The 20,549-nt window shown below is 35.0% G+C and overlaps 2 protein-coding genes and 2 pseudogenes across 3 annotated transcripts; all 4 read left to right on the plus strand.

Moving 5' to 3' along the window:
• Positions 1-2,296: 2,296 nt before the first annotated feature.
• Positions 2,297-2,737, plus strand: LOC148200057 (uncharacterized). The gene has a single exon (XM_088114005.1). The coding sequence runs from the start codon at positions 2,297-2,299 to the stop codon at positions 2,735-2,737; it is 441 nt and encodes a 146-aa protein (XP_087970131.1).
• A 73-nt stretch (positions 2,738-2,810) lies between these two features.
• Positions 2,811-4,062, plus strand: LOC148200058 (uncharacterized; annotated as a pseudogene).
• A 2,500-nt stretch (positions 4,063-6,562) lies between these two features.
• On the plus strand, positions 6,563-7,640 carry LOC148200059 (uncharacterized). Its single transcript, XM_088112829.1, has 3 exons — positions 6,563-6,672; positions 6,742-6,999; positions 7,070-7,640. The coding sequence occupies exons 1-3, from the start codon at positions 6,563-6,565 to the stop codon at positions 7,638-7,640; spliced, it is 939 nt and encodes a 312-aa protein (XP_087968955.1).
• A 3,317-nt stretch (positions 7,641-10,957) lies between these two features.
• LOC124826040 (uncharacterized) lies at positions 10,958-18,276 on the plus strand (annotated as a pseudogene). Its single transcript, XR_015785529.1, has 10 exons — positions 10,958-11,230; positions 11,339-11,460; positions 12,103-12,228; positions 12,975-13,047; positions 13,348-13,393; positions 13,515-13,587; positions 14,414-14,479; positions 17,251-17,328; positions 17,414-17,586; positions 17,842-18,276. The product of XR_015785529.1 is annotated as an uncharacterized LOC124826040 (transcript).
• Positions 18,277-20,549: the final 2,273 nt, after the last annotated feature.

Genomic DNA, 20,549 nt, shown 5'->3' on the forward strand with positions numbered 1-20,549 from the left:
TACTTTTAAAATTAATAATTACTCTGCTTTTATCTGGGTGTTGTTTCCCCTCGCATGATTTTCTGCCTTGGGGCTTCCGCCCTTTCTTTTACCATTTGTCTCAGAATCCAAACAAATTTCTTTGTAATTGCTGCAACTGTTTCATTGGATATATCGTTTTTTTTTGTCTTCTGAATCACAATGCCTTTTATTAATATTGGTTGTTTACGCCGTAATTTGAACAAGTATGAAACATTACAATCATATTAGTATCACCCTCCTTAGCCTCTGAATCAACTAAAGCCTTAACTACTCGACTAATGGGTTATGGTATTAGCATAATACTAGTGTATGATTCCCACACACCACAAGTTTCAACACTCCAATAGAAAACTGGTATCAATTTTCAACCAAATACCCATTCCCCAGAACCAATTCTAGACAATTCATTATTTTTTATCTTCTTCTTAACCCAATCAGTCTCTGCCAAAATTACCAACACATTAGCTTCTGCATATGATGTCTATCCTTCAACCATACGACATCCCAGTTGGATTTCTTCGCAAAGGCTTGATTAGACTACTAATTAATCTTCAACAATATACATCTATATAAATCTTCTAATCCACTTAAATTTTATCAAGAACAGTATATACGTATTCAAGAACATAAATACTTGGAATGAATGTAATATATAAAACAACCTTTTCAAAATGCTACATGTCTGTGCGTGGATCTTCTCCTAGTTACTAGGGTACATAGGTGGGGATGGATTCAGCTTTTAGGACCTTTAATCAATTGGTTATGGTTGTTTCCTAGTGTCCGTTAGTTTTTCAATAAATGAAGATTGTGAAAAGACATATTCCCTCTGCTCTCAAGTTTCCATATCAGTAAACAGGAAGAGACTGTGAAGCAGCTATAGGAATACAACATGCTAATGTCTCACAGAATAGCACCAGACATACAAGTTGAGACTTGTCTCTTACTTTTAAAAACTTGTTTTTCATAATCTATTAATCATAAATTATGATATCCTGTATATAAAAAGGTCTTTCAACGCTTCATATATGTTTAAAACTTTTTATATATTTAAAGAGAGTAAAAATGATAAATTGACGTAATAAAAAAGAAAAAGAAAAAAAAGTATATAATAAGTGCAGATAAAATAAAAGTGCATTCTTTATGATGATTTCTTTTAAGTAATCTTCTGATAAAAGATAATTGTCTCGTAGTCTTATCTGCTTGGTACTCAACATCTCCCACCTTATCCTCAGCTTTCAAATCCTTCAGTGTAAAACATCACATTCAATTAATCAAATGAATAAACATCTAAGAGTGATCTGATTTGTTAATGAGCATGCAGAATCATTTTTGAACTATTTGAATGAGCCAAAGATAAACATATAACAAAAGGGATGTGGATAATGTATAATATATATGAACCAGAAAACTGCATAATGCTTGCAGATAAAGATGTATACTTGTGTTTGGCTGTGTTTGAGAAGGTCTCGTATGTTTATACATTAGTTGGAACTGAGATCCATGTGATGATTAGTAGAATGTAATTAAGCAAGTGTGATGTTATTTGTAGTTTTTCAGCAGAGAATACTCTTTATACAGATAAGTTTCTGGGACAGCAAGTTTCTGTCATTTTTTAGTCTGATCTGTTGAATCAGTGGGAAGGGAAATGTGTGAGGTATGCAAGGTGATCATTTGGGATGGAGTTTTGATTGTGTAGATTTGTTGGTTGAATAATCAGAAAAATATCAAGCTGATGTGGTACAAATGGATGAGATGATTGGACACATGGAAGAGAACCGTCTCTTTGAGATGTAAAGGCTGTTAGGGAAGAGAACCACGGTGGAAGATGTGAGTTGCAATCATAAGTAAATATCCTTTAAGCCAGGACTCGAATTTGAATATCCAAGGTGTGGATCAAATTGATTATGAAGGGATTAACTATTAGTTGCTTAAATATTTTGAGAGAAACAGATGTTGTCACTTGGTGGAAATTAAGGATTCTAATTGCTATGTTTGGAGGAAGAAGGTTTGAGAACCCATATATGAGGAATTAGCAACCTTGAGATAATTAGAACCCATATATGCCACTTACCACCCCAATAGAAACCAACAAATCCCATAGTAGAAGCACCTTTCCTTTTCAAGGCTTCAATAATAGGTTTTGCAATTTCAATACATTTTCCCTGCACATTTAATAGGTAATATCATAATAACACAAAATGTTCTTTTCTTACTTTTCCTTTCCATTCAATTGTAAAAATAAATTGACCCCACAATTTGATTTTTGTTCAAGAATATGGCATCAGATGGTTGTGACCCTCCTATTCCACCTTCAGCAAAATCAGATAAGGAGAAGGGCAAGAAGAAATCTTATATGGTCAAGTTGTTAAACCGTTTCAATAACGTAAATGCTTCAAGTAGTCAGCCATCTACACCTACCTCTACCTCCACTGCTAGATTTGTTCCACCACCATTACAAGTTCCTGGTTTGACACCTACTCCACCACCAATTCCACCTTCGTTGGAAGTTCCTCCTTTCACACCTAGTTCACAACAATTTGCTGCTGATCAATGGAGATCACCCTCCCCCCATGTTGGTTCTAACCCAACAACTCCCACAAATATGCCATCACCATCTCCTATAGGGGATAACCCTCCACGTTCAAGTTCAGCAGCCAATGACTTTGAAGATGTTTCCAACAATCGTCCAATCATTACACCTATTGGAGGAGGGTAAGAAAACATCAATTTAATGTTCCAAGCATATACTGTATTATTCTAATATTTGACTTTTATTTTGGTATAGCTTTTATCCAACAAAAACAGCATCCAAAGCAATCACAGCCACCATCAAGGCACAGTTTGATGAGCCATGGGTGACATGGGGACAAATACCTCAAACACGAAGAGATGTTTTCTTTGAGCGTTTTAAGGTACACTTGTGTTCATTTACATTATGTACTACAGTTCATTTTAAATGTTAAGGTCCTCAATTATCTTATCCAATATTCATCTTTTTTGTCAACAGAGAAAGGTTTCATGGAGGTCTAACCATGAAGAAAAGGTGAAAAAAAATTTCCACACAAAAGCATCTCATAGATTATCTGAGATGTTTAAAAAAGCTCGAACAGAAGGAAAAAAACCTGATTGGATGGGGGATATTGTTTGGAATGGTCTTTTGGAGAAAAATGTGAAACGGCCAAAAAGAACAGGACATCTGACAAGGGTGGTTGTTTGCACACTGGGGGATCCATTAGCGTGCATGAGCATGCAATTCGTCTGGTACATATAAATTTATTTTTACATTTCTATACGGATAAACTTTAAAAATATTTGATGTTAACAACTTACATCTTCTTTGCTTGCAGTCACAGGAGCTTGGTCGGTCAGTGCATGTTGATGAAATATTTCAGCAGACACATATTCGAGCATCAACAGGAGAATTTGTCGATGAAAGGTCTAGGCGGACACATGTTAGTTTCTACTAACTTATTCTTTATTAGGTTATATAATTCTTAGGTCTATCTATTTAACGATAATCATGTATTCATTTAACAGGAAGAGTTTGAAGCCAGATTTTCTCAAATAAGATCTGAGACAGCATCCGTTGGGGCTTCAACATGTGCTCCCCTAGACCCTGCAGATGAGGAAAGATTGAGGAACCAATGTTGGTTGGATGTTGCTGGTGGAAGGTACAAGGGACGCGTATACGGCATTGGAAATGTCAGTGCTCAAGATGACTGTGTCGATAGTTACATACAACAGACACAGGCATCTTCTTCTCAGCAACCGATTGCAGAGGACATTCTTAACCTCCACACACTAGTATCAACCCATGATGACCAACTTCGACAGATGAACTCTCAATTGCAAGGCTTTATTGGTGTCATGATGCAGTATCTTCCACCTCCTGCAGCCGCAATTGCACAACAATTTCTTCAATCCCAGAATCAGCCACAAGCTAATGTTCAACCACAACAACCACAACAACCACAACAACCACAACAACCACAGCAACCAACAGATCAACCACAAGATGATACTGTTTATGGAGATTACTAGTTATGTTTTTAGAAGTAGGACATGTGTATGACTCACACTTATTCCCTCAATGACTTTTTTCATGTTATTTGAACTTATTATGATTAACAATTATGTAAACTTTCTTGTTATGATTAATGTGAAATGCATGTTTGTAGGTTTTAAAGACTTAATTTATTTATCAAATTTGTGAATGGATATAATATCCAGGTCTTGTGAATTGTCTGTGTGGTATGGGCAGGTCTTGTAAATTGTCTCTTTTTGGATGTTGGATGACCAGGTCTGCTATTCAAGTCAAGCTGTATGTAATTTATATACGGAATATCCGTATATAAATTATATACGGAATATCCGTATATAAATTATATACGGATATTCCGTATATAATTTATATACGGAATATCCGTATATAAGTTATATACGGATATTCCGTATATAATTTATATACGGATATTCCGTATATAAGTTATATACGGATATTCCGTATATAAATTATATACGGATAATCCGTATATAAGTTATATACGGATATTCCGTATATAAGTTATATACGGATATTCCGTATATAATTTACATACGGATAATCCGTATATAATTTATATACGGATATTCCGTATATAAGTTACATACGGATTATCCGTATGTAATCTTATCTACGCCCTTTTTATATACGGATTTTTGACCGTATATAATCCGTATATAACACCACTTTTTATACGGATTTTCGATGTTATATACGGATTTCGGCCGTATATAAATGCGATTTTTCTTGTAGTGGATGATAAAGGAGCTATGAACATGATGAAGGTGACTAATTATTTGGGGAAAGTGAACATGTATGTTGTGCATGGGGTGGACGAACCAGCTATTGTAGAAAATGATGACAATGAGATTTTGTACCTATGTGAAGGTCCAGCAGACAGTGGTGAGGGTAGTGACGTTGGAGGAGAAGCACATGTTGAGGGTGACAAGGAGGATGCTGAGAATGAAAATGTCTGGGAGGATGACAAGGAGGATGCAAAAGATGTTGAGGTTGCAGTGGAGGTTGAGAATGAGGACAGAGTTGAGCTTGAAAATGATGGATTAGTGGAAGTGCACATTGAGGATGGAAGGGAGGTTGAAAGTGAAGAAGAATTGGAAGTGGACATTGAGGAGGGAGGGGAGGTTCCTACTGAACAAGAAGTGGAAGTGGACATTGAGGATGGAGGGGAGGTTCATATTGAACAAGAATTGGAAGCGGACATTGAGGATGGAGGGGAGCTTCATACTGAAGAAGAATTGGAAGTGGACGTGGACAGTGATGATGAACCAGGAATGGATGATCTGAGTGGTGATGAATATGTGGATGCAGACAATGATCAAGAAACCCAACAACAATGCAGGGGTTTGTCAGATGATGATTGGGAGTCTGATATGCTTATAACTCCTGAAAACAGTTCAAGTGAGGAGGATGACTACGAGGATAGAGTATGTATGGGTGGTTTCTCAAAATATGCAAAACAGAAGTCCATGGCAGATTACAAGTGGCAAGTGGGCACCATTTTCAGTGGGAAGGAAGAGTTTAAGGATGCTATTAGAAGGTATGCTGTTCATGCTGGGAGGGATCTAAAATTTGTGAAGAATGATAAGCGTAGGGTGAGGGTGCACTGCATGGGTGGCCAAGGGAAGTGCCCATGGGTAGCTTACTGTGGGTACTTGCCATCACGCAAAATTTGGCAATTAAGGAAGATAATTGATACTCACAGTTGTAGTAGGCAACTTAACATCAAACTAATGAATGCTCAGTGGTTGAGTGAAGAAATAGATAGGTCTTTAGTTGACAATCCTAATTTAAAGGTGAATGATATTCGTACTAAAGCATTAAGAAAATGGAATACAAATGTGTCAATATCCAAGGCACGAAGGGCAAAGTTAATTGCCACAAGACAACTTGAAGGAGATTTCAAAGCACAGTATAAAAGGATATACGACTATGGACATGAGTTGTTGAGGTGTAACCCAGGTTCAACAGTGCAGATTAAAGTTGACTCTCATAATGGTGACCCAATCTTCCAAAGAATGTATGTTTGTCTGAAAGCTTGTAAAGACAGCTTCAAAAGTTGTAGGCCCATTATATGTTTAGACGGATGTTTTTTGAAAGGTTATTACAAGGGAGAGCTTCTCACTGCTGTTGGTAGGGACCCAAACGATCAAATGCTACCCCTTGCCTATGCAGTAGTAGAAGTGGAGAACAAAGACAACTAGACATGGTTTTTGCAATTATTAATTCAAGACCTCGGGGGTAGTCAAGTATGTAGGGGGTGCACGTGGATGTCAAACCAGCAGAAGGTAAATATACACCTTATATTCAATTTTAGTTAATGCTTTGTTAAAGGATGTTGTTTTATGACTAAAATTATTTGTGCAGGGGTTGGTCCCAGCTATCCAAGAGCTTCTTCCTGGGGCAGAACAAAGATTCTGTATGAGGCACCTGCATGCAAACTTTAGGAAAAGGTTTGGTGGTCAAATTTTAAAAAATCTGATGTGGAGTGCTGCCACAAGCACATATCCACAGGCTTGGGAGAGAGAGATGCTGAAAATTAAAGAAGTCAATATTGAAGCATATAAATACCTCATAGGCATTCCCCCGAGGTAACCCATTAGCCATTACATACAATTTACTATCCCTGATGCATTGTAACCCATTTAAGTGTGCAACAGGTTTTGGTTAAGATCTCGCTTCACAGGTCAAGCAATGACTGATACACTAGATAACAACATCAGTGAAGCTTTCAACAGTGTTCTTATTCATTCAAGAGGAAAACCTATTATAACCATGATGGAGGATATCAGAGTTTATCTCATGAAAAGGTGGGCCACCAATAGAACCAAGGTGGCATCTATGGACTTCACAATATGCCCAAAGATAAAGAAGAGACTTGAGAAGGAATGTAATCTGTCAAGATTTTGGGTGCCAAGGTAATATAACTCAATTTATTTTATATACAAGTTATTTATCTACATTGTTGATGTGCTTCATTTGTTTCAGCTGGTCTGCACGAAAGATTTTTGAGGTTAGACATACTTCATCAGTTGGGAACAAGTTCACACTGGACCTGGACACAAAGGAGTGTAGCTGTAGAAAGTGGATGATTAGTGTCATTCCATGCTGTCATGCAATTGCAACAATGAACTTCTCCAACGTTGATCCACAGACTTTTGTCCCCAATGTGTTCACAAGATCCACCTATGAAGAGGTGTATGCGTCCATAATTTTTCCACTCAATGGCCACCTACTATGGGAAACCACAAATTTCAATGATGTACTACCACCACTGATCAGGAAGATGCCTGGGAGGCCAAAGAAAAAAAGGAGGTTGGAAGCATGGGAGCTAACTAAAGATCACACTCAAATGCGTGTTGGTGGCCATAGGAAAAAATGTGGTATTTGTCGTCAAATGGGGCACAACAAGAATAACTGCCCTTTAAAGCCCCAGCCAGCAGAAACAACACAACCATCACAGCCACCTCCAAGTTCCCCAACCCCTGAACCATCACAGCCATCAAGTCCCCAATCATCCCGGCCAACAAAATGCAAAGTCAGAAGAAAAGATAATTAGATGAAATTGGGTTATTAGATAGTTAAATTACATGGTGGTGTAATATGTACTATTTGTTACATGGTGGTGTAATAGATACTTAACTTACTTACTGAACTGATTTTATGTATTTCTTTTATGTGTCGTAATGAATGAAACTGGTTTTATGTTTTTGTTTTATGTATTTGTTTTATGTATTTGTTTTATGTATTTGTTTTATGTGCCATTATTCAGCATCATATGCATTATTGGGGTGACCTTTGTGAACAGTTTTAAAGCAAATGGGGGACTCATTTCAACATTTTTAAAACATCAGGGGACTGATTTCAACATTCTTAAAACATCAGGGGGACTGATTTGAACATTAATCACTGAAATTAACTCATTAAAATAGTCAATACGTAATACATTGAATTGCTTAATTGATCTTACACCTTTCAAAACATAGGATGTTACAATCTAACTAAATCAACCTAAACAGAACCTGAACAAGGCACTCCACAATATACACACACAAAGCTACAACTAAGATCTTCATCATTTTCTGCAAGTCCTTCACTGAATTTTCCAGCTGACTTATCCTCCTCACAATTGTGCAATCTTTTTCATCAACTTTCTCTTCAACACACCACTTGAAAAAGTTACACGAGTTGCCAATTGAAGATCCACCCTGTTATTCACCAAGTTAGGGAATCTATCAACAAATGCATCAATTCAAAAAAACTTTAACTCAAAAGGGTATACTTCAAACCTTGTAACGTGGACAACCCCAGAAATTTCTCCCAGCATTCTTCGTAGTTCTCGCCACTTTGATTACAGCAACATCACCACAGTAACAAGTAGGGATTATCCCACCTCCTCTCACACCACAACCATGGGACCACCCAGAAGATCCTTTGCCCCAACTTCTCGAACACGACGAACACCCTTCAGAAGAAGCCATTCGTATCTCAAATTACCAATTTCTCTACAACTCAAACCCTAACTTCTGATTTCTTAACCTCAGTAATATTATCACATTTACTCTCTCACAGCCACGTATGACCCTCTCACAGCCACGTATTACCCACACACAGCCACGTAGCTAACTTCAGTCCACCCTGTCAGCTGCTCCGTTAAAAACTCAACGCCGTTTCCAAAAAGGACTTGATTGCACACTTTTTACAAAAGTTGGGACCACATTGAACTTCTAAAAAAAGGTAGGACCACATTGAACTTTTGCCCCCTTTCGAGGGACCAAAAGAGGTATTAAACCTAGCTTTTAAATGGTGAAATTTGACGATCTATTTTAATTGGACGTTAAGAAAGTCAATTATATTTTAAAAAGGTACTTTTTGTAATTTAGAATAAGCTTTTAAAATGTTTTTTTTAATGTTTGTTTCTACATATTTTTACATTTTAAGTTGATGAATTTATAGGTGATGACCGTGTTTTTTTTAATGAATTTGAAGGTAATTGAAGAAGAAAATTTGCGGGAGAAATCCTTATTTTTATGTATGATGAATAGAAATACGATAGTTTATTGTTGCTTGAATACGAATTGGTAAAATTGTCTTTATTTTTTTTTCAAATTAACGTTGCACGTGCATGTATGTAGATAATCTTGCTCCAAACAATTGGATTGAGTTAGTTCTCACCTTAGAGGAAATACGTGATTTTCTGATAGATATTTTTTTGACAGTTAAAGATATGTCAATAAATAATAATTACCAATGGTTAGCTGATTTATATTTAGGTTTAATCATTGAAGAGGTCCCTATTTTTCTGTGAGAATCTCAATTTGGTCCTGTTCTTTTTCGGCGTCTCAATTAGATCCTATTTTTATGAAAATTGCAACAATTGGGTCCTTGCCGTTAAATTGAACCTAACGGTGTTAGTACGTGATTCACGTGGCATGCTGAACTGACTTTTTAATTGACGTGGATATTTGTATTTTTTTTAAAAACAAATAAATGGATAACACATCACCCATCTCTTCTAACACACCATCACCATCAATCATAAAATCTGGAAAACCATCGCGACTAGAATCTGCTACAGTTAATGTTGCACCACCATCTTCTTTGTCTGGCACAACCAAGGGATCTTCAGAATAGTCTGTAACTTTCATCCTTTCACTGAGTTCACTTCCCAGCTCATCATCAGTTTCATCATTTTGGCATTCCTCCCAAAAATCATGAAGACTCCTTTGCCTGCTTCGCTGGGTAAGAACAATGCTTTTTCCATCAAGCAATTTAATCTCATCCTCCCAAACACGGTATCTGCAAGATCAATGACCCTATATAACAATCATCAGTTCAATGATACATTTTCAAGATAACCCAAAAGGATACTTACCATATACATCAAGCAGCTTATAGGCACCAAAAATCCAATATCATCCCTCTTCTGGTACAAAACATAAATTTTTCCCCAAAAATCCAATACACACACATACATAAAAAAGAACCATAACATCAATCAGAAAATAAAGATGCAAACTTGCAAGTGTTAGAAGCGTACACAATGCCCCTCGCCGCTATCCACGGGCGTCCCAAATCAGGCCTTCGCCGCCGACCTCGCCTCCTTCATCTGGAGCGGCTACAATGTCTTCCTCGCTCCCTACCTCCGAATACCTGTTCCGTTCGAGAATTCCCTCACCGTCCAGTTCATCCACATCCACATCCACAACGATTTCGATAGCATGGGTAGCTCCACATCCACATCCACATCCAGCCTCGATTGGAAATTGATCAAGAAGAGCTTTAGGCTTGGAACGAGTGGTCGGGGTCAACGTCGATGAAGAGGGTGTCGTCAGAGACGGTGACGGCATGGGAGGCAGCATCCTCAACGGAGAGAGGGTTCGCTTCGGTACCGGTGAGGTCGTCAATGGCGAGGCGCGAGGGTTCCGCGTTCATGGAGACCAGGTGGTCACGGTTTCGACTTTGCAGAGTTTCGACTTTGCGGGATTGGAGTTGGCGTTGAGGTGGCTGGTGCTCTGATGATGGATTAGGGGAAATGTTAGGGTTTTTGGAAGTGGAAGATGATGATGTGTTAAGAGTAATAACGTGGTTCAGTTGAATGTTTAATAAAAGAATAAAATTCCACGTCAGCGAGCCATGTCACCATACATTAACGCTGTTGAGTCTAATTTAACAGTAGGAATCCAATTGTTGCAATTTTTACAAAATTAGGACCCAATTGATAAATAAAAAAAAACAGCACAAAATTGAGATTCTCCTAAAAAAAATAAGGATACCTTGAATTATTAAACCTTATATTTATTAACGAATGTATCCGTCGATAATGTATATTAGATTTTATTTACTGACAAATATATTGATGTTCGATGAAATAAGTTCAAAATTTGGAGTTCCTCCCCCAAATCAGTTTCGAGAAATTCTTTCTCTTTCACTCTCATTCGCACTTTGTTATGGTTTGCCCTACCTCCATTGGTTTGTTCTTCCCCACCCTTTCTTGGTGTGCTCTTCCTGGACTTCGACTGCCCTTCACTCAGCTTTCACTATTTCTTGAACTCTTTCGTCGTTGACATTGTCATGGTGTTGAGGGATTGTCATCGAGGGTTGGCATTGCGGTTCTCTTCGTTGACGGAGTTTGGTCGAGGTTTCTTGGTGAGCTTTTTGACTTTGTCATTGTTTAGGGTTGGGGTGATTTGTTATTGTTAAGGTTTGGTAATGTAATTTGTCAATTATTTTACAAGGTTTTGGGGTTTCGATTAGGGGCACATAACATGTAGAAGGTTCCAACATAGTGGGTTAAATCTTGTGAATGGTTACAAAAGTTCCATTGTTGAAGGGCTGGAATTGAAGTCAATTGTCCAAAATTTTATCATTGCATTGAGGTAGAGTTTGTCCTCTTTTTTGTGCCTTATTTCATTTTGTTTAGTAATTACGTTATGAGCTGGGACAAAATTATAATTGAGTTTCTTTTGTAAATTGTGCAACTTGAGCAATTTGAGCATGGTCTGGGACGTATGAATTCTCTGTTTTGATCATAGCCTTGGTAGAGAGTAAATTGTTCAATTTGTGCATGAAAACTTATATCCTCTATTCATGTGTCTTATGGTGTTTATATTTGGATATATCTTTGTTTTGAGGAACACTGATAGGGTCTTAAGGGTTTATGTCAGGAAAAAAGGGGAGAAAAACTGAACATAAAATAGAATGGAAGGGGAGTGGTTAGGCAGATTATTTTAGGAGTTAGCTAGGATTTAGCTATACAAGGGGCAATAAGTGTCTGTCAGGGGGACGTTTTGTATTGTTGTAGTTGAGACAGGATCTGCACATCCTATGAGGGAGGAAGTCAGGCTTCCTTGAACGTATTGTACATTGTTGTGTTTTTCTGAAATAAAGAAACAGTGTTCTTTGTTGTGTTTCGTTTTCTGGAGTTAAACCAGAATAGTGTTCAAGGTTTCTTGCTCTTAAGAAACCTAACAAACACTGACTTGGGTGACTTTTGTTTTTGTTTTCACTTGTCATTGCAGGTGGGAGGTTCCTCTTCCTCATGTATTGAGAGCAATTTATATGCACAGAGAGGGGACTGATCCGCGATTTATTAAATTGGAGCCGGTATTTAAATGCTCAATGTTGAGGCGCCGAGATTTACAAAGGTATCTTTTAGGGCTCTATTCAATAAAAACTCAAAATCCTAATGAAGAACCAAGTTATACTCACAACAATGATATTTATCTGAATTTCCTCTTTGTTGATTTAAGAATCAAAGTCACACAAAACCAAAGGTATAAAAAGTATACCTCAAAAGGAACACTCTTCTTTTCACACTGGAAAAATCCAATTAAAATAATTATCAAGATCACTGCCTCCCAAAACAAAAGAAGAGTTATTTATATGCTATATAACAACTAAAAACAAACTAATTTAGTTAACACAGTTTTCTGCACCAAAATTACAGTTGAACCCTTTTTCCTTTTTCTCCTGTAATAAACCTGCTGACACAGGTTTATTATACTCCTTGAAATTATTCCTAAAAGTACTCCCTCCCTCTGAAATGACAATGTCCTCAAGGTTGAATTCAGGGAACTGATTCTTAATGGAGGATCTGTCCTCCCAAGTAGCCTCTTATGGAAGTTAGCTTTGCCACTACATTAACACCTGAAGAGTCTCAGACTAAATTGATTCACTGTTTTGGTGCTAATTCTGTCATATTTAGAGCTTGTTTGTGACTAGAGTGGTAATCTCATGAATAATGAAATGCTACTGGATATTATCCATTTTGGAGACTGCTAAAAGCTGGAACTCAGCTGCAGAATATTATTGAATTTACATAATCATGTTTAATTTGTGTTTTTTGGTATCTTGAATGCTGTTTAATTTAGTCCATCATCTGATCTCACAGCATTCCACTCACAGTGGAGTGGTCAGTTACATCCCCGCATGACTATTTACTTGCTGGCTGCCATGATGGAACGGTACAACTCCTTAAATACTCAATTTATGTTCTTTTTATTCTCTAAATTGAGGTTTGCTTGCTCAAATAATTTGGAAATAGGTTTTTCTATGAAGTTTCACTATGGAAAAGGGAGGCATTTAATTTTTTTTCGTAGTATTTTTCCTCCAATAATCCTGTACTTACAATTTATGATGTTCTAGCACTGTTTTTTTTTTTTTTTTTCATTTTTTATTTTTAAATATAAGCTTATTGTCATAAAAAAACCTTTTTATTCACAATGTATATCACTTCTAGTGTAATTTTCTTTATATTTGTTTAGGTTGCTTTGTGGAAATTTTGTATAAATTCTTCATCCAAATGTGATGGTAATATTTTTGTTACTTGGTGTTTGTCTCATATTTACCTATTTGGTTGTCAGGGAAGGTAGCTATATTGAAAAATAATTTGATACTTTATTTGTTTATTGACAAAATTTGCAATATGCAGATACAATGCCTCTGCTTTGTTTTGGTGGAGATACAGTTCCAATTTGAACGGTTGCCTGGGCTCCTTTTGATTGGTTAGTAGCACTCAACCTTCTTTATGCATTCTTTTCTAAGAACATACACACCTCCTAAATGGTGTGTCCCTATGTATCAGAGACCGACACACGTATGACACTCGTAGGACAGGTATTAGTGAAGTGTCCAATTTAAAAGACATTTTTTTCTCTCTAACATAATTTTATACACAGCTCCAACATAAAGTTAATGAGGACGAACACAATGATTTTCTAAAATCTCATAAATTTATTGAAGGATTTTCAATTATGGTTATAGAAACAAGAAATAAATCATATATGATCACAAATATTTAAATCATGTATTATTTTAAATACATAAATCTTGATTTCCAATTTAAATAATTCATATATAGATCTGTGTCCCCCAATCCTATATTTTGGAGATTACACATGTTGAAGTGTCTGCATCTTAGTTGTGTCCAGTACCCGTGTTAGTATCTGTGCTACATACCTCTTTCTTGACTAGGTCCACCTTCATGATTGGTGCATACCCATCACTGATTTGTTTCCGTTTTCTTATTTAATTTTTCCCAGAGGATACTAATTCTGATTTAGCTGGTTTCTTTCCTTAATCAAACTCTTTCCTATTGAAAAGTAAAATGATACCACCAATTTTGTCTGGATATGGTTTGTAAGTCAATTGTTTTTTGTTTGAGGAGTACTCATGCACCATTGTTTTCTGATGAAGATTGCGTCAACAAAAAAACATTAGTTTATTAAACATGCAAACATCATATACTTGAATTAATCTATGTATAAATCAGTTGGACATCTTTTTACCCTCATGTTGAATGCAATGTGAGATTTTGTTATAATATTCCAGGGATCCAGAGATTTCTAATATAGTAGTAACTGCTGGACATGAAGGTCTGAAGTTTTGGGACCTGCGGTGAGTCTGTTATTTCATCCTCTATTTTTGTTTACTTTGTGATCTTATTTCTTTCTTTTTTTAAGTTAATTTTAAACGTCAATATGTAATATTTATGTTTCATTCTCCCTTAAACTAGAATGCTAGTTTCTATCTTCTTAATTACAATAAAGTTTTGTTAGCACTTAATTTCAAGAGGAGAGTCCAACGTAAAAGCCTAAACCATTAGCTAAAAGAGCCTCTTGACTTAAGTACCACATAAAGTAACTATTCTATTCATTGTGAGACTCCTAACATTGTCATTCCTTTTAAGCGCTTACATCCATTACAGCAGCTTCACTCTCGATACTGACTTTATCCCATTTCTCCTCAACATGACTTCACTCATCTGTAAGTTCTTGGTTTGCACCTTAATCCAGCCTATAGGTAAGACCTTTGGTAGCGCAACTCTCAATGAACACACCAATTGTTAGAACTTGAGTAAAAGAGGAGAGCCTAACCCAAAAGACTAGTCCATTAGGCGGTAGAACTTCTAGGTTTAAGTGCCACATCAAATAGCTTATCCTACTTAATGTGGGACTCCTAGTACATTTTTATGATAGAACTTACGAATTTTGTTTTGAATGATGCAATTTTTTTTTGCAAATAAAACTTGGCTCAGACCTGTAAAATGGTGAACTGATCTCTTGATTGATTTTAGTAGCATGTAGATTGGTTCTGTTACCAAACCACCATGAATTGTAAGTTGGCTAGTTTTGAGTTAACTTATGTTGATTTATCAGAACTAGGCCAATTACCGGAATCTAATAGTGTCTCAATCTGAACTAAAAATTCCTGATCGATACATCCATGTTTTTACTTAGTTTATTCATAATAGGTATTTTTTGCCATGCGTGTGATGTAATTTTATCATGGATTTGGTGTGGTCCGCCATGCTTTTATTTTTTTCTTTCGTTTATTTTTTATTTTTAATAAAATCTTCATGTCATGGTAATGATACCTAGCATGAGCCTATTCAGAGACATTATGAGTACAACACATACATTTCTTAAGAATAGTAGGCCAATCTAAAGTACAGCCATGTAAAAGAGTTGACGGAAAAGGATCCATGGCATAGAAAGTTGTTGGAGGAGTATTTGAACCATGAGAGACTTTAGCAAGAGTGGAGGAGCTCTTTGTGTCTTGCGTTGATATGAAAGGAGAGGTGGTGGAATACTGTTAGTTTGGTTTTCATTTGAGTTGGAGTTAGAAGAAGTTGAAATCATCGTACGAGCAAAGGATTTTACAAGGAGAACCTGCTGATTGAAACAAAAGTTTCCATGGAGGACAAGAATAAAGGTGTCCTTAAAAATGTGACATCTGTTGACATGTACTTTTTGTAGTCGGAGAATAACCTCTATATCCTCTTTTGAGATGAGAATATCCTAGAAAAACACATTTAATAGCTTTTTCCAAGAGTTTGTCTAAACCTTTAGAGACATTATGAACAAAACAAGTACAATTAAACATCCTAGTGAGACATGAAATAAAGGATCATTTGGAAAAATAATGGAGTGACACATTTCATTTTCAGGAGAGGAAGAAGACATTATATTTATTGAAAGAACAATTAATGATAATTACATCTCCCTAATGATGTACATGAACATTTGTATTCAACAATAGAGAGTTTCACTTTCAATGATGTGCCTATTCTCTACAATGCCATGTTGTTGTAATGTGTGAGGATAAGTGGACTAATGTAAAATACCCTATAAAGGTAAGAAGGAAGAAGTCGAATGTATAATATTCTATTCTTTATCGTTGTAAGTTCTGAAGACTTCGTTCTTTTTTTTCCAAATTGGTTCTTAATAATATTAAAGAAGGACATGAGTATGGGCAAAAGTTCATATATGTTTTTCATTAAATAAACCCAAGTACAATGAGAAAATTCATCAATAAAGGTTACCAATTATCTAAAGGCAAAAGATGTGGCATGACTTGGTCCTGAAATATGAAATATGTGAATGAATGGTAGAGAAAGTTGTGCTATAACTTTTTTTCAGTTAATTTTGGAAATGATGACTTAACATTCTCAACATTAAGCTATTATCTTCAACTTGACCCAAACAACCATGCAAAAGTTTTAGAGTCAAGCTAGCAAAGCAGGACATAGGTGGGATTGTTTTCAGATAATGATGTATCATGATTCATGCTTCTCACCAATTAGACAACTTAAATCATGTTCCTGTGTGTCAAAGGGATCAACATCAAAGGTTTCAAAACAATTTAAAGAGCTAGTTAACTAGCAGTGTGGAATATACAAGGCATAATTAAGGTTTAAAAAAGGATAAAGGACTTGACCAATTCTTTCATATGTAACTTTGGATCCATTGGTTAACAAGGTGGAGAAGTTTTGGGAAGAGATAAATGAGGATGAAGAATGATTACCTGAAATATGATTAGAGGTACTTGAGTCAAGTATCCATAGACCTTTACCTTCTATAATTGAGAAATACAAGCTATTGATGCACTTTTTATACATATGACAAAAAAAGGAAAGAGTACATTCCAGGGAAATGTTATACCCTATAACACTCAACCCTTAGATTAGGTAAATACACCCAAAAGCAATATAATAACAATCATAATTTTAACAATTAGCTTTGCTTTTTTCAACACTATAAAGGTTATATTTTTGTATCTTTCCAAGTCAAAGTGTATGATTTCTTGTTTACAGAGGAACTGCATTTAGCCTGTGTCTGGTAAACTTGTTTACAATGGTTTGCTTTATGATGGAAATTTGTTTGTAGTAATCCATTTCGTCCTTTGAGGAGCCTCCATCCTGCACCGAGAATTATATATAGTTTGGATTGGCTGTCAAAGCCAAGGTAATACATCATTTTAACTGAATCAAATGCTGTCTAAATCGTCAATGTAATGAACGAAGAATGATTCTGTTGGTACTTTTTCTAGTTGCATCATTATGTCCTTTGAAGATGGAACAATGAGAACCATTAGCTTGGCGAAGGCTGCAAATGACTTTCCTGTCACTGGAGAAATATACAGTGGAAAAAAACAACCTGGGTTGCACGGTTCTTCATATGCATCTTTTGCCATTTGGAGTGTTCAAGTGTCACGTTTAACAGGTGTGTTTTTCAGTATGCATTGACAATATGATTATATAATCTTATTGCTATAAATATTTTACTTTTGGCATTAAAATACTTTTGTACTATTGATCTTACTCTGTAAAGTAACCGTTAGTATTTCTGGGGGAAGGACTTTCTTGTAATGACAAATTTGTCCTCATTTGTTTACTCAATATCATAACGGCGCACTAAATTACTTCATTATCATTACTACAATTTTGTAAATTGATGGATTTGCTTTTATTATGTTAGGCATGCTTGCTTATTGTGGTGCAGACGGTACTGCCTTTCGTTTTCAGGTAGTTCTTATAATTTGTTGGAGATTGAAAGCACCTGCAGTGCCTTTTTTTTTACTTGATAGATTCTTATGACCAATAGTCAAGAGTTTTCAAACCCCACACTTTATGCTGAAGTTGAACTTCAACTTTCAACACAAGGAAGTTTTGGCTTATGCATTGTTAATTTTTTAGTGCAAGCAAAAAGGGCTTTTTGCATATGTACCTCCACATAGTAACTGCAGGATATAATAGAGTTGATTTTTCACACACAGCCCATAATTCATGTAAAATTTATTAGCTAATATTTCCCAAATGACTAATCACTCCAAAGGTTTGCATGCTGAGTCCTTATTTATGTAACTAACGACTCAATTTCTTTGTCGTATATATTGGGCTAGAGGCTTTCGTATATCTTGTTTAAGATTAGGAGTACAAGACCTATTATACAGTTAGGATGACATGAACCATGGTGATTTTTTCTAAAATGTATGATATTGGTGAGAAGTGCTACTGCCGAATAAGCTAAATAAACTTTAGGGTAAATATAATTTCACTCGTGCAGTTTTACTCTTTCTCAAAGTACCCTCCTATTGTTCTACTAACTTATGTGTCAAACTGTTACTTAGTCGAAAGGGCTGTGGGTATGGCTCGAGAGGGTTTAGTGATACAAAAATAAAAAGGGGTTGGCATTTAGCATATTAAACAGTAGGGGGAAGTGTTTAAAATGACTTGAATACCAAAACACGTGGACATGTGTCAGAGCACTTGGAGCTTTTTAATGAAATGCCCTGCTTGTCTTGTGACTTTTATTGATGACTAATCTTAAATTAAGACCTTGATGTTTTCCTTAAGGAACAAGGATTTGAGGGAGGACTTCGTATATGGAAAAAGTATAATGTTGACAGTACATATCAAATTTGTTAATGAATTTTTCAAAACTATGACTTTAATCCTTGATTAATGTTCTGTACAAATGAATTTTCTCGAACCTCCTCCCCAAATGAAAGTAATTCTGAGCTTGTTTTGATATAATACTCAGCTTACTGCCAAATCAGTGAAGACAGGTCAGAAGCTAGTGATGATAATTAATACGACTAGATACATTTTTGAAATGGTATTTGTTTCCTTGATGGATTTACATAATATAAAATATTTAATATAACTCATAATCTTATGACTAGAAAAAGAAGATATTTATAAAAGCTTTTAGAAAAACTTAATTATGAAACACTATAACTATAAATATGATTTTATATTTATGTTTTTTTAATTATAATTTCTATGATCAATTTTATTCTATAATCAATCTGATATAGCAATAAAGTCTATCTATTCTCTTATAGTGTTGCATAAATTATAGTAAAAGTACACACATTTTAGTAAACGCTTTTACCTTATATATGGACATGTTTAGTATAATTAATAAATCTCAATGTTTCAAAATTTTAATTTTATTCAGGGTGAACGGTGGAAATTACATACAAAGGCCATGATAAGATTTAGGTAAAAAAAGATAATTAACTTATTAAAGTGAATGAATAAAATAATGTGACTAATAATCATATTAGTATATTTACTGATAAATTTATGAGATTGAAATCTATTTATAATAATACAATTTTGGCTTCCATTTCAATGTTTAAGATGGAAATGGAATTACAATTTTGACTAAAGATCCAAATATCAGACAGTAACTTTTTGCTAATAATTTTCTTATTAACATATAATATAATCAGTGTTAATTAATATTCTTATCGGATAATGTCAGAAATTAATTATAATAATAATTTGCGGCCAATCAATGAGAGCCGCCGGCGGCTTTTGCATATGTAGGCTCCAAGCTTTTATTTTAAATTCTGCTTCAATTGTTTTTCTTCATAGATCTAATATATATTTAGATAAAAAGATATTTATAATTTACATTTATTAATTCTTTAATCAATAAATCATGCAAACATGTTATTTAATTAAAATTACAATTTATTAATATTTTGTGTGACTTAGACTATTAAATCATCACTTAAACAAACTTATTTTATTGAAATAAACATCTTACGTTTGTCTATTCATCATATGAAAAATTTATTTACGAATAATTTATATTTAATCTCACTGAATGTAAAAATTTGTCGGATTAACAACAGTGAACTAATACAAAAAAAGAGAGTAAAATATGTCTCTAATGTTTTGTGGGATTTTCTTCAAGTGTTTTAAAAATACATTTTCATTTTTGTTTGTAAATATATCACTCCCTTCTTAATGCCTAATAAAAACATGAGAGTCAATAAAAATAATTATTTTAGTCAGTTTTGTTGAGTTTTTAAAATACTATTATTAATGTACCAAAGTTACTTCCATTGATGTTTAATTTTTTTTATTCTACGTATTCATTGCAAAAACAAATTAAGATTTCATAAAAAAATACTTTATAAAAAGACCCCACACATTTTCTTTTTGTAAAATGTATATTTTCGAATTATATAGAATTTTCTCCCTCTAATTAAAAGACCATATATTAAAATAAAAGGTAATACTTTTAAAAATCCTAAATTAAATGCTAAAATGTTTTAGAATTATTTAGATTGATTGAATTGGTAGTACATCACATGATGACAACTAAGCAGCGTTTACAAGTCAACTTGACTCCATACATTATTAGATCTCCTTTCGATCTTCTTTTAA

The sequence above is a fragment of the Vigna umbellata genome, chromosome 4, assembly GCF_029865625.1.
Source record: "Vigna umbellata cultivar VRB3 chromosome 4, Vumbellata_1.0, whole genome shotgun sequence".
NCBI lineage: Eukaryota > Viridiplantae > Streptophyta > Magnoliopsida > Fabales > Fabaceae > Vigna > Vigna umbellata.